General features: G+C 39.0%; 1 protein-coding gene across 3 annotated transcripts in view; it reads left to right on the top strand.

Annotated features, from left to right (window-relative positions):
• Positions 1–21,322, top strand: part of Spf45 (splicing factor 45) — a 164,004-nt gene that overhangs the window by 78,963 nt on the left and 63,719 nt on the right. For all 3 annotated transcript variants that reach the window (XM_067091746.1, XM_067091744.1, XM_067091745.1), the window contains 2 exons: positions 6,972–7,060; positions 19,453–19,574. In XM_067091746.1, the coding sequence (XP_066947847.1) occupies positions 6,972–7,060; positions 19,453–19,574 (211 nt within the window). The remainder of the gene's footprint in view (positions 1–6,971; positions 7,061–19,452; positions 19,575–21,322) is intronic.

Raw genomic sequence — 21,322 nt, 5'->3', positions numbered from 1 at the left:
CTTCCCTAGAGCAGCTGCTGCCGAAGTGTGTGAGGAAGAACCCGAGGTGGCTGCCGCCCTTAATAAATATGACAAGAGTGCCCCTGTGAAAGTACAATCACGCCCCTGTGGTAATTGTGGTATTCGTCATGCCTCTGGGTATTCCTCATGTCCCGCAAGAAACACGACATGTCACGGGTGCGGTAAAACTGGACACCTGAAGAAGTGTTGCAGAGGGCGGAGCGCCAAGAAAAACGTCAGTGGTCTGGCAGAGGAGTCGGACATAGTGAGTGCAGTGACTGCAGTTGTCGTAGCGGCAGAGGCAAGGTTGCGGAACGGGCAGTCCCCACAACCCACTATTCGTGTTGATGTATGCTTGGCCAACTCAACTGAGTGGTCCGGTGTACGAGCGGTGCCGGACACTGGTGCCCAGGTTTGTGTTGCGGGACCCGCTGTTCTTGCGACGTTGAACGTGAAACCGCTGCGTTGAGGTTGAAGGGAGGGTTGCGAGACTTTGCCAACCTACATCTGAAGTGTTTAGGGTCGACCTTGTGTACTATAGAATACAAGGGGAGGCACACAATCCAGGAAGTGTATTTCGTAAAGTCTTCCATTGACTTTTATCTATCCTGGACGCTTGCAAGAAACTAGGTCTTGTGCCAGAAACGTTTCCAAACCATGCCCCTTCTCGACTCCGCCCCACAGCAGCAAGTGCGACCCATACGTCCGTCGAAGCAACCGATCAACCTGCAAGACCATCGACCATCCCGTTTTCCCCTACTGAGGAGAATATTACCAGATTGGAAGACTGGTTATTAACCCATTTTTCAAGCACGACCTTCAACACAGAGAGAGAGCCCTCCCGGTAATGGAAGGAAACCCCACCGTATCCACCTATTACCTGATGCAGTTCCTTATGCCTGCCACACACCTGCGTCAGTACCCAAGCACTGGGAAAAGAGGTGAAAGCCCAGTTGGAGGAGGACATTAAGAGAGGGGGTATTACAACGAGCTCCCCCTGGGGAGCCCACAGAATGGTGTTCACGTATGGTGGTCGTGGCCAAGAAATCGGGGCAACCAAGACGTACAGTCGACTATCAGAAGCTCAATTCAAGTTGTAGGAGGGAGACCCACCATACCCCCACGCCCTTCGATATGGTATCCAGCATTCCCCTCTGCTCATACAAGACTGTGGCCGACGCCTATTGGGGATTTCACCAGGTGGAACTGGACAAGGAGAGCATACCCCTAACTACATTCATCACACCTTGGGGCAGGTATCAATACCGAAGGACACCAATGGGGCATTGTTCTGCATCCGACGATATACACGCTCGTTTCGATGATGCCATTGAAGAAGTACCCAGGAAATTCAAGTGTGTGGACGACACACTCCTCTATGATTCAAGCGTGGAAGGGGCCTTTTGGCATGTGTATGACTTCCTCGCAGTCTGTGCATCTAAAGGCATCACCTTAAAACCAGAAAAATTCAGGTTCTGCAAGAAAGAAGTGGAATTCGTTGGGTTTGACGTCGGTTGGGACTCCTACAAGCCTTCAGAAGATTGTCTATCCGCCATCAGAAGTTTCTCGATGCCCCAAAAGCCCACAATATCTGACATTAGGTCATGGTATGGTTTCACAATCAATCAGCTGGCCCCCTTCCTGACAACAGCGCCTATCATGACCCACTTTAGAGACCTACTGAAGAAGCCCTCGGGCAAACAGGTCTATTGGGATGAGCACCTTCAGGAGAGGTTTCGCGTCAAGTGCAAAACACCGTCTGCAAGTTAGCCAAGGATGGCCTCACCTACTACGACAAAGCTGCGACCGACTGTTGCAGTCACTGACTGGAGTAAAGAGGGTGTGGGATTCGTCATCCTCCAGCAATATTGCAGCTGTACATCCGTCGACACCCCCTTCTGCTGTAGAGATGGTTGGAGAATAGCGCTTTGTAGAGGTCGTTTCCTCACGCCCGCCGAGTCTGGGTATGCAGCTGTGGAGGGGGAGGCCCTTGCGGTGGCCTGGTGTTTAAAAAAGGCGCGGCTGTTCTTATTGGGCTGCCCGAACTTGACAATTGTCACAGATCACCGCCCTTTAGTTAAGTTACTAGGCAATAGAAGTCTCGGCGATATTACCAACCCCAGACTGTTTAGATTGAAGGAGAAAACATTATTGTATAATTTCTATGTTAAATACCTACCAGGCAAGAGAAATCATGCTGCTGACTTCCTCTCTCGATTTCCTACCCTGAGGGACCGCCAGATAGACAGGATGAGAGCTTCAACGAAGAATTAATGATTGCCATGGTGTCAGCAATCACAGAAAACCTACAGGAGCAGTGCACCATAGATGAGAAAATTGTTGAAGAGGCCGCCCTGGATGACCCAGCATATCAGCTACTAGTCGCTCGAGTGACTGCAGGGACTGGAACCCAAGAAATCCCAAGAAATTGCATGTTTGAGGCCCTTCTACAGCGTCAGGGAACGTTTGTCTACATCTGGCAACCTGGTCACATACTGTTTCAACGACAGCTGCATCCGCCTTTGTCATTCCTGAAGGGCTCCGCCATCAGGTAGCCGCCAACCTTCATGCTGGACATCAAGGCCTTGATACAATGTTGAGAAGAGCGAGACATTCAGTCTATTGGCCGGGCATCGAGGGCGACCTCCAGCATCATCGTTCACAGTGTACATCGTGCGGCGCCCACTCACCATCACTGCCTGCCGGTCATGAGGATGACCCCTGCCCCAGAGTATCCATTCCAACAGACCGTCATGGACCTGTTTCAGCTTGCAGGACACACGTACATGGCATACTGCGACAGGCTTACAGGCTGGCTAGAAATAGCCCACTTCCCTAATGGCACCTCGTCTGCAAAGGTCATGACAAAACTTAGAATTACTTCACTCGGTGGGGAGCACCTGAACAATTGTCTCACGGATGGCGGCACCAACCTAGTGAGCGAAGAAATGATGGCCTTCTATAGGAGATGGAGAGTTGACATACGCCTATCATCTGCCCACTACCCGCAGTCAAATGGGAGAGCCGAGGCCATGTTAAGTCCGCAAAGAGGATAATTAGAACAAGTATCAGTGGGACTGGGAGCCTCGATAACGACAAGGTGTCATTGGCCATGCTACAGTACCTGAACACGCCCTTGAGGGGTATAAATAAATCTCCGGCACAACTGGATACTGGGAGACAGCTACGCGATGGTGTTCCGACCGCAAAACTCAACTATATGGTAGACCGCCACTGGAGAAAATCCATTAGAAAAAGAGAACGTCAAGTAGCAAAAAGAAACAAGAAGATAATTGACAGCGGCACCAACAGGAGGCTCACGCCCATACAGCCAGGCACACACGTTAGCGTTCAGAACCAGATGACTAAGGCCTGGGACAGGCTGGGAATTATAGTCGAGCAACGACCTCATAGGCAGTACACAGTAAGATTAGATGGCAGTGGGCGTTCATCGATAAGAAACAGACGACACCTCAAGGTCATTGAACTGCCCGCCAGTGAGCCAACAGGAGCCACTCCTACCGAAGACGAAGTGGCTCATAAGCCAAAGTCTTCCCCATCAACGCCAAAGGTAGGCCCTCAAGGAAGCGAGAGGCCCCTGCCTGGATGAACGATTATGTATAATTAACCATGCTTTGATTCTGCATTTTACAAGATGAAAGTGTTTTTTTTTTTTTTGCTGAGTTTAAATGTACCTTGAGTTCGTATTTGCTGATGTGATGATTATTTCACTTTATATGTTATTGCCACTGATGTTGAACTCTCTCTCTCTTTCACTCTCTCTTCTTTTCCATCATCTTGATGTTGCCATTACTCGTTATGATTGTGGTTTGCCATACCTGTCTCGAATATTTTTCTTTAAAAGTGTTGGTCATTTCGCTTGTCATATTGTCTGTCTTTGGTGTTGCCAATGTTGTCAATTATAAGTTGGAAAATATTACCCTCTTCGTAATATTTTGGGAGGAGATGTAAGATGTATTAGCTCATGAACCTGCTAGCAGCGCCTAAGCGCCGCCCATATAAGTGACGTCATTGTCACGAGCTATCTGTACTTCCGTCTTCCGCTGTGAGTCAGTTGTAACGAAGATACGAAACCATGATGAGTATCATTTCCTGATCCTGCCTAGCATTAGACCCAACAGCTACAGTTAATATTTTATGTATGGCTGTCGTCAAAAATAATTGTGTAACATAATTTCACATTCACTTGCTAAAACAAAAAAAAATTTATTAATAAAACGATTCATCAGCTGTCAAATGTGAACAAACCCTCATCCCTAGTAAACAAACCTTCCTTGTCAAGAATTATGTTTGTACTGTAGTGTATTACTGTTTCATGTGACAACAATAAGGTATGTGTATTGCTATCATACAACATAATGATGTATCACACTTTCAATTTCACATATTTCCACAATCAAAATCTTGAAAACAATTTGTGAATGATAAGGGGAAAGGCTTTCAGAGCTTTGTTTTCTGTTGGAATTGCTGAAAATGGTCAACTGATGGTAGCAGGTGATAGCCCAAGATGATCCTCAGGGGAAAAGTGAGGCTAAATCTTCCTATATGATGAGTAGTTAAGTTAGTACTGTATTTGCATTGAAGCAGTGTCAACTCGAGGGCAACTAGAATTGTTAATCACAGCCAAAAAGTTGCAAACTTGGAGTAGCAACGAGGCAGGATACGTGCTTCAGTAAGAATTTCACTTTCTTCATCACTGTAGACCACTTTCATCCAGCTTTTGACATTGTTTGGTTTGAGGACTGACCAGGGTTATTTGTTGCCATACTAGTCACAACAGTCGACTCTCGTTGTGACGTACTAATGGGGGGCCAGGGTGTCCGTCTTAGCCAATAGTCTGGTTTAACCGGCAATACAGTAAACCCCCTGCATTCGCGTTCTCATGATCGCGGACTCACATATTCACGGATTTCTCTTTGGAACGTAGCTACCCATTATTCACGGAAAATTCGTCCATTTGCGGTATTTTTTACTGAGAAATATTCATCTCATTTTCATGATAAATGCACTTTTTATGATAAAACTAAAATACTCAGGTAATGCTCAAGTTACGATAATTCACCTTACGATAATTCGATTTTGCAATGGGGTAAGCAATTAATACTGATACGACAATATTATTTATAAAATATTTTTAAATTTCGCGCAGGCGCAGCAGCAGCATAATCAGGCAGTGAGAGAGACCAAATTACAATACACAAATTTTCCTCCATCTCTTTACCCCATCTTCTAGTTAAAAAAATAAAAGAGAATGATAAAAGTATTGTTAGTAACGGTATACTCATGTGTAAATGTGTACTGCCATAAACAACCGACCAAGAAACTGTTGTTTTGCTTATAGCCAAATTGGATAACAACAGCCGTTTACCTGGTATTTCAACCATCGTACAGTAATAAACAATTACCGTAGGTTATATCACAAATGACATTAAGTAGAATAGGACTGATATATTTTTACATCATACCCTTATTTGGTATGGATAAAAGATCGTCAAGGAAATATACAGTAAACCCCCCGTATTCACAGGGGATGCGTACTGCAACCCCACAAAAATACTTAAAACCCTCAAAAACACTTAGAACTTCCTATTTTGGTAGTTTAAACACAAGAAAAGCCCTCTTAAAATGCCTATACTTGAGTATTTTAATAGTTTTATCACAAAAAGTGCATTCAGTCATGAAAGTGTTATGGAAATACAGTAATTAGTGAATATTTCTTGGTGGAAAATACCGCGAATGGGCGAATTTTCCGCGAATAATGGGTAGATATGTTCCAAAGAGAAATCCGTGAATATGTGAGTCCATGAATCATGAGAACACAAATATGGGGGGTTTACTGTACTTTATATAGCAAAAATACAATTACTTACATTGTTTAACTAAACTTCAGAAAATCTTATGCTGGTAAACTCTGACACAATTTCATATAATAACCCCAAATTTTTGTTTTTTTGTTTTCATTTTGTTTGTGCAAATTTAAGCATTCATAATTTCATTGTCACCGTCAGAGTTTTCCATTGGAGGTGGGGGAGATGGAGGGGAGCAAGAAAGGGGGGGATTCTTGAGAAGCAAAGTAGCTTAAAAAAGAACACACAGGGGAAGAGTAAGTCCTACAGTAAATCTATTTGTCTAAAAAGATGTAAACATTCTTTCTGTCTCACTTTCTCATAAATAATTCTTGATTTAGGTGCAGTTGAAGGAGTATGTGCTCCTTGCTTGAGAGTCCATATTTTTTTAAAATACAAAATACATGGGATTCTATTGTATGATACACTTGCCAAACCAGTCAGGGACCTTTCCTCACTTTATCAGATTGCAGTCACTACAGGTACAGGATTCAGCTGATATCCTTATCCGATGGCCATCAAGAGACCATTCAAGAGGGAGAGCTTATTCACCTAAACCATATGGATTCCTTGAACATGGTAACACAGTCGACCCACTCCAAATTTAGTAAAGTAGGAACTGATTCCTTCATCTGGGCTTTCAGTCTGTAGTGGTGCAGATGTTATCCTTCAGGTGGATATATTCATCAACTACTGTATCTCTGTAGCCTACAGTTGCAGACCTCTTATTATACAGTGCTCAGGGTTTTGACCACTGCAATTCAAGCATATATATGAGTGATGGATTGGTGATAAAGTTTTATTATGTAGAAATAGTTTTCATACAAACACATTATTTATGTAAGTAAAGTTCCTTTTCCCAGCCCTACTAAACTTGTAGCCACATCAGACTACATGAGCAAGAGAGGTTGTTTCCTAGTTGGGACATAAAGGTCAAAGGTGCATATGTTCACTACTGCAAACCAGTTAGCAGATGTTAATCTTGAAACTGCTATTTAGGGTAGGTGTATGAGTGATTGGTTTGTATGAAAAAAAATTTGTGTATACAGTATATTGCTGTAAAAGTAAAAATTTTGATTGTAATAATAATATATAACATTTTAGGAATGTTGTAGAAGAGACCTCAGGCTTTTCACGTTTAAGGGAACCAGAGGAAGAGGAAGAAGAAGAAGAACGTCCAAGGAGGAGCACAGGTATATTAGCTTTGGGTCATTTATTAGTCAGTTTATTGATAACTTTGACCGAACTGATTAATTTATAGATTCATATTTTCTTATTTTCTTGTAAGTTAATTTATTGTTTCTATTTAGCACGAGGATGGGTAGCCTCAAAGGAGAAGGCAGATAAGGGATACCTGTTTGGAGAGAAATTATATTGGGTGGCATGATCCATAAGTATAGTTCTCGAGAAAAAGTCATTGAATGTCATAAGACAATCTAATGTTAGTGTGTAAAGGCAGTCCCTGGTTACTGGCAGGGGTTCCATTCCTGGCTGAGCACCGGTAACCAAAAATCGATGTGAACCAGAACATCAGAGTGATTATGGTAATAAATAGTGTTTACAACACTGTAAGTGCCAATAAACCACTAAACAGTGCCGTTAACCGGTTATCGGCGCTGATGAACCACTTACGGACGCTGATAAACTGCTTACTGACGCCAATAAACTGCTTACCAATGCCAATAAAGTGCTTACCGGTGCCGAAAATCACTTATTGGCATTGAAAATTGGTTAACGACGTTGTTAGCCAAGCGCCGTAACACCGATGCTGCTGGAGGTAAGCGGGGGCTACCAGTATAGTACATGTATTGTCATATTTCTGGAATTAGACAGTGGACTTCATGGGTAAATTAAGTATACTTTAGTTTAACCAGACCACTGAGCTGATTAACAGCTCTCCTAAGGGTGGCCCGAAGGATTAGATTTATTTTACATGGCTAAGAACCAATTGGTTACCTAGCAACGGGACCTACAGCTTATTGAGGAATCCGAACCACATTATAGTATGAAATGAATTTCTGTCACCAGAAATAAATTCCTCTTATTCTTCATTGCCCGGTCGGAGATTCGAACTCATGGCCAGCAGAGTGCTAGCTGAGAATGGTACCCACCTGCCCAATGAGGAACTAATTTAAGCCTTGTACATAAAGTACACTTAAAATAACAGTTTGGATACTTCTCTGCCAAATTCCCTAATTTTTTCTAGGTTTTATAGTAATTTTATATTTGAAGAAATTTTATGTATCATCTTGGAAGGGTATTGTATTTATACAATTAGATTTCATTTTAGACTGTTATCAGATTAATAGTAAATTTGTGAAAAGGACAGATTAGTTAGCAGAAGCTTTTATTGTTTGGTTGACCATACTTTGGTGAGGTATATGTATCTGTCTCCTACTATGACTTAATTTATCTAGTGACACTTGTAAGGGATTACACAGACGTGTGCTTTACATGGTACACAAGATGGTACACCTGTTCTCAAAAGTGACATTATATGACCGCATAGGATTTACTTCTAAAACACTAACTGGCATCCTAACATGCTTCCTATTTATGTCTCGTTTAAAAGCAAAAACTCCTTTATACTTTATAATACTGTATAAGGGTATACAGTAGTATGTTTCATAAGAAACACTGCGTAGCAAATCACTGAATCTGAAAAGGCTACCACCCTGAAATGGTTCGACACTTATTGACTTTATTGCGGACTGGTTAAACGATTTTTGGTTGTTACTGCAACTTGTTCACTAAGGGGGAACTGTCTAGTGCCCCGGGACTGTGTGATCAGAAGACTTGCGTGTGGCAGGATGGCAGTTAATTGTCTAAGCTATTTTTGGTTCACAAGGCAGGGACAGACTGCTCGAAGAGCCAGATAGGATCTAGAAGAGAATTCCAGGTTAACATTCAAATCCAATGACTTTCTCTCATATGAAATTAAAGATGCATGATGGAGGAATTGATCAGTTAGATTTAATTAGCACATGGTAACACTATGATGGGAATGATCTAATTATGATCACTGAACTAATTTAATTTGAGCTTGGGATAAGTCATGAGGGGCAAATGGGCTGCTAGGTCTGATTGAACAAAGAGGTGTTTTGTTTAGGAGAATGAAAAGTTGAAAATACTGAAAATGGAGAGAAATTCACGAGGAGGCATTGAGCTCATTGCAAAAGACAAATTTTGGCCGCAGGAGTCTCGCAATCCGTGCCAACTCAAAGAGAAGGAGGCCCGCACCAACTTGGTGCTGTGGCGTTTGGGGAAGGAGTCCTTCTCTCGGCCAGGTCGTGGGGCGTCGCATTCGATTTGTTTTTGGGTTGGGCACAGGACATCAGCGATCTGAAAGCAGTCACTCAGCCAGCCAAAGGTCGTAGGGAAAACAGGTCTTATAGCTAAGTCCCTAAGGGTCAGTATAGTAGCCCACTTACAGCCCTGATTGGTCCCTTTGTCCCTAATGATTATCTAAGCCCCAAATCAGGTGATTATGGGGGTAGGCCTACATATGTTCACCCCCCCCTTAATGGCATCTCCCAGCTGCCATTAAATTTGATTTTCTAACTAACTGGGTGGAGGGACGGAAATATATATGAGAGGGAAGAATGGAATATATATGAGAGCTCCCCCATTTAAAAAGGTATTCACTCCCTTTTGGACGTGAAGGCCTTGGCTAAGTATGTTATTTGTCTCAACTAGATAGTTAGCTTCCCTAAATGAGTTGTGCCTTTGCACCGCAGCTAGCTAAATGGACCTACCTACCTGCTAAGAGGGGATACTAGTTTTGCTAACTTCATACAGCAGGGCCTAACGCCTATGCAAAGGTATCTATAGACTTCTACTGGCTGTCTCTAATGACAGGGGAACTCTACTCCTAGGCAATGGGCACATGATAAATGTGTCTTGTTAACATGGTCTGCTATCCTATGGCCCTGGCACTAAATTAAATGATACTGACCTGACTAAATGCAATTAATAATGGGTTACGCAATGCTTCACGGAGCAACACACAACAATTTTGGACATAAGCAACCTGAAGGGTTAATTATGGTAAGTGATCAGGGGTGTACCAGCTTGAGTATTGGATAGGTTTGTCATAAGGTTATTATCAGGGTTAGTACTGCAAGATGCCTAGAGTGTTAGATGTTAGTCTACTTGGGCAGAGATCATGCAGGCTACCTCCTCTGGGTAGATGCCAGGATCACTCTGAGATGGAAACGGCACTGTGCCAATGAGACTCGAGTGCCAAGGAGAGGTTATGGCTCTTATTGGTTAATTGGCTCTCTTCTGCCCCTTCTTCTTCTTCAGGTTCCTTGAAGAAATTCAGGGCTGCAGATACATAAGCTCTTGAAAACATGGAAGAAAAAGTAACCTTCTTTACTTAATTGCTATGATTAGAATAATAATGGTTGTATGAATTTACATTTGTAGGGTTCCTATAAACTGAGTATTTAAAGCCATTTAAAGTGTGGTGAAGATTTACATCTAAAAATGAGACACCATCATGTTCTTCTTCATATATTTTTTGTATATGGCCTCTAACCGAAAATATGAATACACTTCTCTCATTTCTTTTCAAACTGAACAATTTGGTACCTTTCATTAATTTTACTTATGAAGAAGAGCATGATGGTTGTCCCTCATTTTTAGATGTAATTGCTCACCGTACTTTAAATGGCTTTAAATACTCAGTTTATAGGAAAACTACAAATGTAAATTCATACATCCATTATTATTCTAATCATAGCAATGAAGTAAAGAAGGCTGCTCTCTCTTCCATGTTTTTATGAGCTTTACGTATCTGCAGCCCTGAATTTCTTCATGAAGAGTTTGAAAATACTTTTAACATGTCAGAAAAATTAGAATACCCCAAATATTTTGTTGAATGTGCTTTGCAAAGAGCACAAAAAACTTTTTATTCAGTAACTACCAGAGTGGCTTTTAACAATCAAAATGTACTTATAGCGATCTCCTATGTAGGGTTCCAAATTTTTGCAAGAATTTTGTTATTAATGTTGTTCTTAAATTTTCAAATACTTTGAAAAACATAAGGAATTCTCCTAGAGTTTCTCATGGCTGCATTTATGGGGTTCCTTGCATGAATTGCAACTGTTTTTATATAGGACAATCTGGGAATGGACTGGAGACAAGAATTAAATAACATGGATATATAACGAGAACAGGACAAATATTGAATTCTTTATTTTTACACATTAATAATTTTAATCATATTATTCATTGTAACAATATAACTCGTAGAAATGTTATTGAATCTGCTTTGATTAAATATCACGGTGACTTACTGAATGTAAGCCAGGGTATATACAAACTAGACCCATTTGTTGTTAATGAGGTTTGTAAGATTGTTTCATTTTAATCACCTGTTGGGCTGTACTGTACTGTACTAGTTTTAACCGGCTCGTGGATATTTGTTCCCATTTTTTCAGTTTTAATGTTTTCTTCGTTAGATATTCTCAGTGTTTTTAGCATTGTACCTCGAAAATGTGTGGCCTTGGCTGAATATATTTTCACGCTCTATTTTGTGACATATAAGCATACAGTAAACCCCCCGTATCCATGGGGGATGCATACCGCACCCTCCCACGAATAGCGAAAACCCGCAAATACTTAGAACCCTTCTAAAAACACTTAGAACTGCCTATTTTGATAGTTCAAACACACAAAAAACTAAAAATGCTTATACAAGTATTATCCTACTTACAATGGAGTTAGGTTCCAAAAAAAAAATCGTTTGTTGGAAAAAGTGTATCTTGAATATAGCCTAGCCTACACCAGGGTATTCGTTAGCATGTATACATGTATGGTAGCCTACCCTACATTATGAAGTAGTAAACCCCCCGTATTCGCGGGAATGTGTACCCCCCCCCGCAAATAGCTAAAATCTGCGAATACTTAAAACCTCCTCTAAAAACACTTAGAAACACTAAAAACACTATTTTGATAGTTTAAACACAAGAAAAACCCTCTAAAAATGCTTATACCTGAGTATTTTAATAGTTTTATCACAAAAAGTGCATTTAGTCATGAAAATGGTATGAAAATGCAGTAATTAGTGAATATTTCTCAGTGAAAAATACCGCGAATGGGTGAATTTTCCGCGAATAATGGGTAGATACGTTCCACAGAGAAATCCGCGAATCTTGAGAACTTGAATCTGGGGAGTTTACTGTACTCTATACATACACGGTAAAGCGATTATTAATATCGGCTAATTCTGGAGGTTCATGAAGGGTGACTTATGATAATTCAATACAAAGAGAAATTGAATAACAAACAAGAATTAGCTTAGCCTACACTATGGTGCATCTTAGGCATATATGGTGGTGTAGCCTACATTATACTGTACTCTGTATTCACATATCGTATTATAAAAACGTCAACATAACAAATATGAATCTTTTCCATGGATCTTTTAAAATGTTATGCCTTAATTCACTGTATCCAATAATATTGTATGGATATTGCTTTTGTATTATAAATTGTGATCGTAATGATCAATGTTTTGGAAATGTTTACACGGTAAGTTTATTTCACCGTATTTAACTCTGTTCAGAGCACTTTTCTTGCTTCTAGTTAGCGTAAATGAATCTCTAGATAATTATTTATATGGGGCATGGTTATTTTTCACTATACAGTACAAAGTGTTTTTAAGTCGAATTATAACATAAATACATCTTGTTGTGAAATTAATTTAGCTATTTTTTTCGTTAATAGATGACGTTGGCCATTTGGGGGTGTTTGTGTTGTGTGAAAAAAATCAAGATTCCGTTCGCTATTTTCAGGTGATTTCATCATGATACAAGCTTTACATATTTATCGTTTATCGGTGTAAAAATAGCAGTACTGTAATGTAATCTTTCATGCCCAGTAGTTTGATTAAAATACTTTCTCTCCAATTTTAATTATGGTTGAGTTTAATTTGTGTTGCCAGTGGACGATAATTTATAGTCATTAGCAGTTTGAACATTGTTTTCTCAGCTTCAGCTACAACTTGCAGCATAAGTGTAGCAGTATATTTCCTTGCCGATCTTTTACCCATACTGAATAAGGTTATAATGTAAAAATATATCAGACCTATTCTACGTAACGTCATTTGTATTATAACCTACGGTAATTGTGTGTTACTGAAATACAGTCAGTCCCCGGTTTATGATGGGGGTTCCGTTCTTACGCCGCGTCGTAAACCGAAAAATTGTCGAAAATCGTCAAAAATCCAAAGAAAACCTTACTTTTAATGCTTTTGGTGCATTGAAAACGATGTAATCTGCATTGTTATTGAGTTTTTCATAAAAAAACCTCCAAATTTTTATTATTCTGCCGTTTTGGAGCCATATCTCTTCCATCAGATTGGCGCCGTAAGCGTCGTAACCCTGGAACATGCGTTGTAAACCAGGAAATAATTTCTGATGAATATATTTGAAAAGCGTCGTAACCTCGGAACGTTGTAAGCTGGACCCGTCGTAAACCGGGGACTGCCTGTACAAGCAAAAGTGCTGTTGTTATCCAATTCGGTGATAAACAAAACAACAGTTTCTCAGTCGGTTGTTTATGGCTGTACACATTTATGCAAGAGTATAACGTTGCTAACAATACTTTTATCATTCTCTGTTACTTTTTTTAACTAGGAGATGGGATAAAGAGTTGGAGGAAAAGAAGCTGGTCTATTGTAATTGGGTGTTTCTCGCTGCCTGGTTGTACGCTGCTGCTTGCGCCCACTTGAAATTTAAAAATATTTTATAAATATTGTCATATCGGTATTAATTGCTTACCCCATTGCAAAATCGAATTATCGTAAGGTGAACTATCGTAACTCGAGCACTACAATAGTTTTATCACAAAAAGTGCATTTGGTCATGAAAATGAGATGAAAGTACAATAATTAGTGAATATATCTTGGTGAAAAATATAGTGAATGGGCTGATTTTCAGTGAATAATGCATGTATTTGTTCCACAGAAAAATCCGCAAATAGGTGAGTCCGTGAATCATGTGACTGCGAATACGGGGGTTTACTGTATATATGTATGTGTGTAATTTTATATACTGTATATATACAGGCAGTCCCAGGTTAAGGGCGGGCTCGGTTAACGGTGATCCGATTTTACAGTGCTTGTCTAGCGACGTAAATCAGCAGTTTTTGGCACTGAAAATCTCCTATTTCTGCTTATCGGCACCGATAATTGGGTACTGGCACTGATACATACCTAACAGAAGCGCTGGTAACTGAAAATCTGCACTTTTTGGCACCGATAAGCCCCGAAATTCGCCTAAAACGCACGAAAATCCACTATTTTCCGTTAGCAGCGATTTTCAGTTATCATCACACCCTCAGAATGGAACCCCCGTCGATAACCGGGGACTGCCTGTATATATATATTTAGCAGTAATTTTAAAGCTGGGGTCTTGCTAGATAAATCAGGTATACTAGGATGATGTGCAACTTACCTTAATTACAAAAAAATCTGGACTCTGGCCTTGGGGGACAGCTAAAATTACAAACAACGTATGCCAGAAGGGCTACTTCAAAGGTGGGAGATTAGATAAACTCTGGGCTTAACTTAGTTCATTATACTTACAAAAGAAAACACATCAGATGAATGGTAGCATAATTCTCGGGTAATGAGGCGAGAGCAAATGACAGGGAATTTCCTGGAGGGAGTATATTGGGTTTCCCGCTTCAAAAGTTGTTGATAACGAAGTAGCAGGGCTGCTACGCACACGAAGTGACACACAGATCCACAGTTGGGTATTACTGTCCTGCAATCGAAACTCTCATGGTTACTTAACCGAAACTAGCACTGTAATGAAGGAATCAAGGAATTGCATAGAAGATGCCTAGACTGAACTCGATTCCAGTGACTCGAACATCATACGATTATGTTACACTTCTCATAAATGCTTTGCAAATTAAACAGCACAAAATAGAAAGCTATATAGGTCTCACTGTAATTATATCGCACTATGAAAAGGAAGGAACACAGTTGGAGGAGAATAGGGAATGTGGCTGATGAAAAACCTTAAAACCTGGTACTTTACCTTTCTTTAGGAGCTGAGGTTCTCTTCTTATGAGGGCCAGCAAGGGGGAGGGCAAGCGAATTAATTCACAACAAAAGTTACTTTGGAAAAATAGGCAGTTGTTAGAGCAAGGGACGGAGCTCTGGAGTCCATGGTGCCGCCGACAATTCTGAGGGCAAGCTCCTCTCTCCAGGGTCCTTTATAGCTTCGAAAGTTATGGCTTTCTCTTGCTAGATGGCATTGTGATCACTCTGCCCACATGGAACTGCAGGCAGCATGGTTCCGATTTCAAAATGTCGGAAAGCACGTGGCCAGCCCTCCAGCTGACCTGTCTCGGCTGAGGATTAGCTCTGGTCGGGTCTGCAGCTGGAATTGAGGGATCTCCGAGAGCACTTTGGACAAGAAAGGGGATTTTCCCCCAAAAAGGCAATGTTGAGAGGTTTTAGGGGTGAATTTCCTTACAGTGAATCATACTAAATTTACCTTATTGATATATATATATATATATATATATATATATATATATATATATATATATATATATATATATATATATATATATATATATATATATATATATATATATATATATATATATATATATATATATATATATATATATATATATATATACAGTAAAACCCCAGTATTCGTGTTCTCATGGTTCATGGACTCACGCATTCACAGGTTTCTCTGTGGAACATATCTAGCCATCATTCACGGAAAATTCGCCCATTCATGTATTTTTTCACTGAGAAATATTCACTAATTACTGTATTTTCATATAATTTTCATGAATAAATGCACTTTTTGTGATAAAACTATTAAACTACTCAGGTATAAGCATTTTTACAGGGTTTTTCTTGGTTTAAGCTATCAAAATGGGCAGTTCTAAGTGTTTTTAGAGGGGTTTTAAGCATTCGCGGATTTGACCTATTCGCGGGGGGTTATGGGACTGTTTTAATTAATTACTATCCCCTTGGTATAATTTAAAGAATCAACATCTTTTATATTTCAAAGAATAGGTAACCTCTAAACATAAAATCCTGTAGTAAACTAGAATTGCATCTCAGAAGCCTTAGAGCTTCTTGCGGTAGGCTTATACAGTGAATCACCATCACAACATACTGACAGTCTGAACATAGCATAAAACTTCAGAGTTCAAAGGATACTTTGTAATTGACCTTATTAGATCTACTGTTATATGGTGCAGAAGAAATTACAATGAACACTTAAATAGCAAGTTGTTTGAAGAGGCACTGACAAGCCCTGCCAACCATGTCATACCATGCTTAGAGTTAAAAAAAATTCATTTCACGTAGATTTCACATGATACAGTGATTAAAAGATCATATTTTAGCTGTGAATTCACAAACTTATCAACATGTGTGACATGAGAATAAAAAAGTTCAGCACTACTTGGCAACCTGATGACCTTTTACATTGCAGCAGCGATTTTGGAAGATACAAAAAGAATCCTGTGATGTTACTATTGAGCTTTTGTATACCAAAGATCCTCTGTAATTCTCCATGGTCCCCAGCTGCATCACTTTCTGCTTTTAATTTTCATCTGTTCCTGTGGTTCTTTCCTGTATAGATATCCAACTTTAACTTTACCTTGCTTCAGTTTTCAGCTCTCGTCCTTTGGCTGACCCTTACAAGTCTAGAAATAAGGTCTCAACAAACTGATTTATAATTTTAGTAGTAATTCATATGGCCTCTTTCCTCTTTGTGAATTTTCAAGGTACATATTTAATTTTGTGTAATCACTTTATTTCATTTCCTTGGGAATTTTAGTTATTTTGTGCTTCTTATGGCAGAATTAACTTTATGTCTGTATAGTAGACATATATTAGACATTTGGCTTTTTTTAAAAATTAACTTTGTTTCGAAAAATAAATCAATTATTTTACATGGACTGCGCTCCTTTGTACTGACTGACTGTCAGCCTACTTCGAGTAAAGATAAAATTGGTTTTGCAGTTTAGGCATACTGTATAACCTTTAGGCAATGGGACAGCCATCTCAGATTTGTATAAATGTATTGTGGTCTGAAGAAGAAAAATCAGTAAAAAGTGACTACAGTAAAAATATTGTCACATGTACAAAACGTACATTTTTCCAAAATTACTTTTGTTTGCAAGTTGCCTTGCATACAAATACAATACATGATACTCATTCTAAGAAACTTTGATGATATTGAATTATCGTTTGTTGATGCTCTAATAGTTCGGAATGATGTAATAAGACTTGAAACTCAGAAGAGTGTATTAAACTGTGATACAGTGATATGTAGCATTCCAGACTCAGATTTCTCTTCTGAGGTACCCTTACAATCACAGTTAATGAATGACTTGTATGTTGAGAATAAGTAGGTCCCAAACTGTTTCTGTGGCAAATCAAACACTGATCAATTATGTATGAGTAATTTTTCCCCATATTGCTGGCTGTAGATTTATTTCTAATGGTATGAAGCTGGTTGTAATGTCATTTTGAAATAACATAATTATGTAATATACTGTTTGCTTAAAATTAGAAAACTGAAAAGTCATTATGACACTTTTCTGTAGATGATGTCATTGCATTCTCAGTGGTTGGGTTATGTAATCCATCTTGAATGTTGTATGTCAAGCATAAATTTTTTCAAAAATAACCATTCGTATTAGGAAAAGCATGAAGTTTGTGGTAAATCATCATATTTCAGTAAAAGTCACGAGTAAGTAGCCTTTATGTAATTACTAGCATTGTAAGATGTTTTGATAACGGTAAGTTGGAGGCAACCTCAACATTTCAGTAAAGTGGTAAAGCAAAGGAAAGTAAACATGACTTGTGCCAAATAGATTTGATAATTGAAAGAGTACTAATATTGTACATGTAAATTGTGTTTGCCTTTCTGTCATTGACTGTATCTTTGGAAGCTTTCCCTATTTATCCATTACAGTCAACCCTCATTAAGTCAGACCCCATTAATCAGGATATCAGATAAGATGGACACCGAAGAGGGTCAGGCGATTTAAAATACATAATGTTCGTCCACAATTTAAGATAATTACTGTTCGAGAGAGAGAGTGAAATTGCCAGTTTCCTCTGTGCAGCTTAATTCTATCCTCGAGAGATTAAAGAAATAAATTTTGTTTTGAAGGTATGTCAATGCAGCGTTAGTAAATATCTTCTGAAGCAAAAAAAAAAATTATTTTGTTGCTGAAGAATCTCTGAACCAACAATTTTGCACCCAAAGTAATAAGAAGGAATTCATTCTATTCTTCATGTAATCAGTAAAATACATACACTATTAATAACTACGTATCGTATTCAAGATGCACCCGCTTATGTCGTTAGTTACATCATCGTCAGCTTCATGTGATTAAAACGTTCCTTTTCAGGAACCTAAAACCTGATTGGCTGGTTTCCATGGTGATCTGTTAGCCAGTGACAGCCCTCTACTTCTGTTCTATTTATAGACATATTTCGATCACAAATTGTTTCTATGGCACTAAGTTTGAACGTTACCATGATCGTGATTATTTGACTGCTGATGGCAAAAATTACTCAATAATTTGCTGTATATAATTATTTCTTCATGAAAACAAGAATTTAACAATAATTTTAACTTTAATATAGCGGTATGAAAAATCACACACACCCTGTCGTAGTGATGCGTCATCACTTGCGAATCCTGTTCCCAGGCTGTCCTCAAATTTACCACTGCAAATTGATCGATATGATGAAATGTATTTTATAGTCTTACTTATTAAAATTCACAAGTTGAATTACTGTTATTTTGATCTTGTATATTTTTGCGTTTTACGGAATGTTTTTGTTGAAAACAAAATGTGCTAGTGAACATATATATGGTCTTAATTGTCCCACTATTTTATTATTGATGGTCTTAATTGTCTCACGTTGATTCATTTAACAGTATATTAATATAGATAATAATAAACTATAATGAAAATAACTAACATGAAAAAACATAAAAAAAATGTTTGTGCTACAATAATGATGTTTGATTATTCTCCTGACACCACAGTTCCTAAATCCGAAAAATTCCAAAAACTTAAACATATCTGGCCCTGAGGATTTTGGATAAAGGATTGTGTACCTGTAATCTAAATTTCATTATCTTACTTTTCATTTTAAAGACTCAACTTCTTTTTACCTAACAGTTATGCATTCATGTCTTGACCTAGGCATCTACGTATGCGGCTGAATTCTATAATTTTTATCATGTTTTATTCTTCATTTTTTGTCTTTTACCATGAGATTTAATTCAAACGTTTCTGCATTGGTTTATTATTTATACTCTTTATAAAAATAACAAAATACAGTATATTTATAGGTATATATATATATAGGTATCGCCAGTTAAATCGGACTATCGGCTAAGACCCTGGCCCCCATATTAGTCTGTCTTAACAAGGGTTGACTGTATATATTTTAGTTGTTCAGGACATCAGGCATTTCATCTTTTCACCGTGTGTCACTAATAATAAAGGTGAATTATTTTCATACAAATAATTTACAGTAATGAATAAAATTTGACATTTTTCACAGTTGCAGGTGCAGCCATTGCACCTCCACCATCATTAGGCTCAGAAGAAATGCCTAAAGGTACAAATTTCAGTGGAGTTGGCAGTTCCGTTGCAGCAAAGATTATGGCCAAATATGGTTTCAAGGTATGTTGTAAAATATGATTTATTTACTTCATTAAAAAAGACTTTCCCACCAGTGGCTTAGCATTTTTAAGGAGTGTGAAGGCTTGCTTAGTTCAAGAGCTTTGACGTTGGGGATGGGTTTATTTTCTACTCAAAGGTCCAACCTTACCTTCAAGGCCAGTTTTGAGTGCACTGATGAAGACTTTTTCCCTTGTTGATCTCAAATGACATACCCTTGACAAGCTTGGAAGATGTTGACTGGTTACTAATTTTGATGGATGGTGGAGTTGGACATATAATTTAAAGTGCCTCACCACCTGTAGAACTGGAGTACCTGATGTAGTCAAATTAGGAGAAATATTCATGTCAAACCCTGCCCTCAGTACTTGGTCTGATCTTGGTGAACTGACGACCCTGAGTGCACTAAGGGTAAGAAGTTGTGCCAGAACGGTCACCAATTTTGACAAGAAAGATTTTCACCCCCTTAGTTTCCCTCGATGCGTGGGAGGCTGACTCATATAAAATCACTTACATTATATTGCATGCCAGAACTTGTTTATAAATGCCATACAACAAAAACCATTGTAAGACTATCAGTCTTGAGCTATAGTTTTCAAACAGATGGAAACTATAAAATAACATTTCATATAAAGACAACAGAAAATCAAAAAAAGTTAACAGAAAATCAAAAAAGTTCACTTGATTTTCAGTAAAAATGAATTAGAATATAAGATGAATTTTTATTTTTTGTATTATTCTGTGCATAGCATGTCTTTCTTTTTCCGTGCACACCTCAGGGAAGCTGTAAATATGGTTACGTACAAAATCTTTAAGAGGGAAAAAGAAATCTTTTTTTTTTTTCTGATGAACTAACTGTAGAACAATACAAGATTTTTCCCTTATCCGTCATGAAATTTTAAAATCATGAAGGTGTATACTGTACAAGTATCATTCATTTTCTAATTATATAGCTAAAATATGTCTTTTAAAATTGTAATCAAAATGGATGCAGCCATTAAAATAGGGAATACTGGTGAAACAAGAATATAAGTTACATGGAAATAACACTTTGTTCCAATGGGAATACAAACTTACGCTTTCATAGTAGGAGAGCACTCAGCAAAAAGTGCGCTGTGGCTGTCTGCTTACTTAAAAACAAAAATGACTGCCTAACAAATAGGCTTACCTGTTGTTACTAATTGAGATTTGCTTTTCTGTGTGTCACATGTTCATGCCCATTGTTCATTTTCACCGCAGCATCTTCCCCTTCCAGTGCTTTGACCTCCAGGAGCCCTGGGCTTTAGACTGTGCAGTGTATGTTGTTTTGTGCTGAAGGGAGGCATTTCAGCATTTTTCTTTGTGTGACCCAGCCATGTGGATGACCTCCTTTGTGTGACCCAGCATGATGTGTAGCATCCGCATGTGTTTTGTCGCCCACGGTTTTGAAACCTGTTTTCTTTAGTAAACTTATGTCCCTGATTGCGGTAGACCTGCACCCTGTGTGTTTGCCGCTTCAGAGACGATAGCATGTGATGAATGTGTAGGGTGGCTCACCCTGATGGTGAAAGAGATGCTGTAAGAAGGGCAGTTCCTCTAGGGAACAACCCTTAGTCCTTTTCCATGTCCTTCAGTGCTCCTGCCTTCGCCACCTTTGACAGACAGATGGAAAGGGTACAACAACTTAAGGAGGCTACACCTTTGGGAACATTCAAGATTCCCATACACTGACCAACATGAGTCTCCATGCCCCCCACCTTCCCCCGACTTCA

Source organism: Macrobrachium rosenbergii, chromosome 48 (genome assembly GCF_040412425.1).
Source record: "Macrobrachium rosenbergii isolate ZJJX-2024 chromosome 48, ASM4041242v1, whole genome shotgun sequence".
Lineage (NCBI taxonomy): Eukaryota > Metazoa > Arthropoda > Malacostraca > Decapoda > Palaemonidae > Macrobrachium > Macrobrachium rosenbergii.
This window is presented reverse-complemented; position numbering and strand designations above follow the sequence as displayed.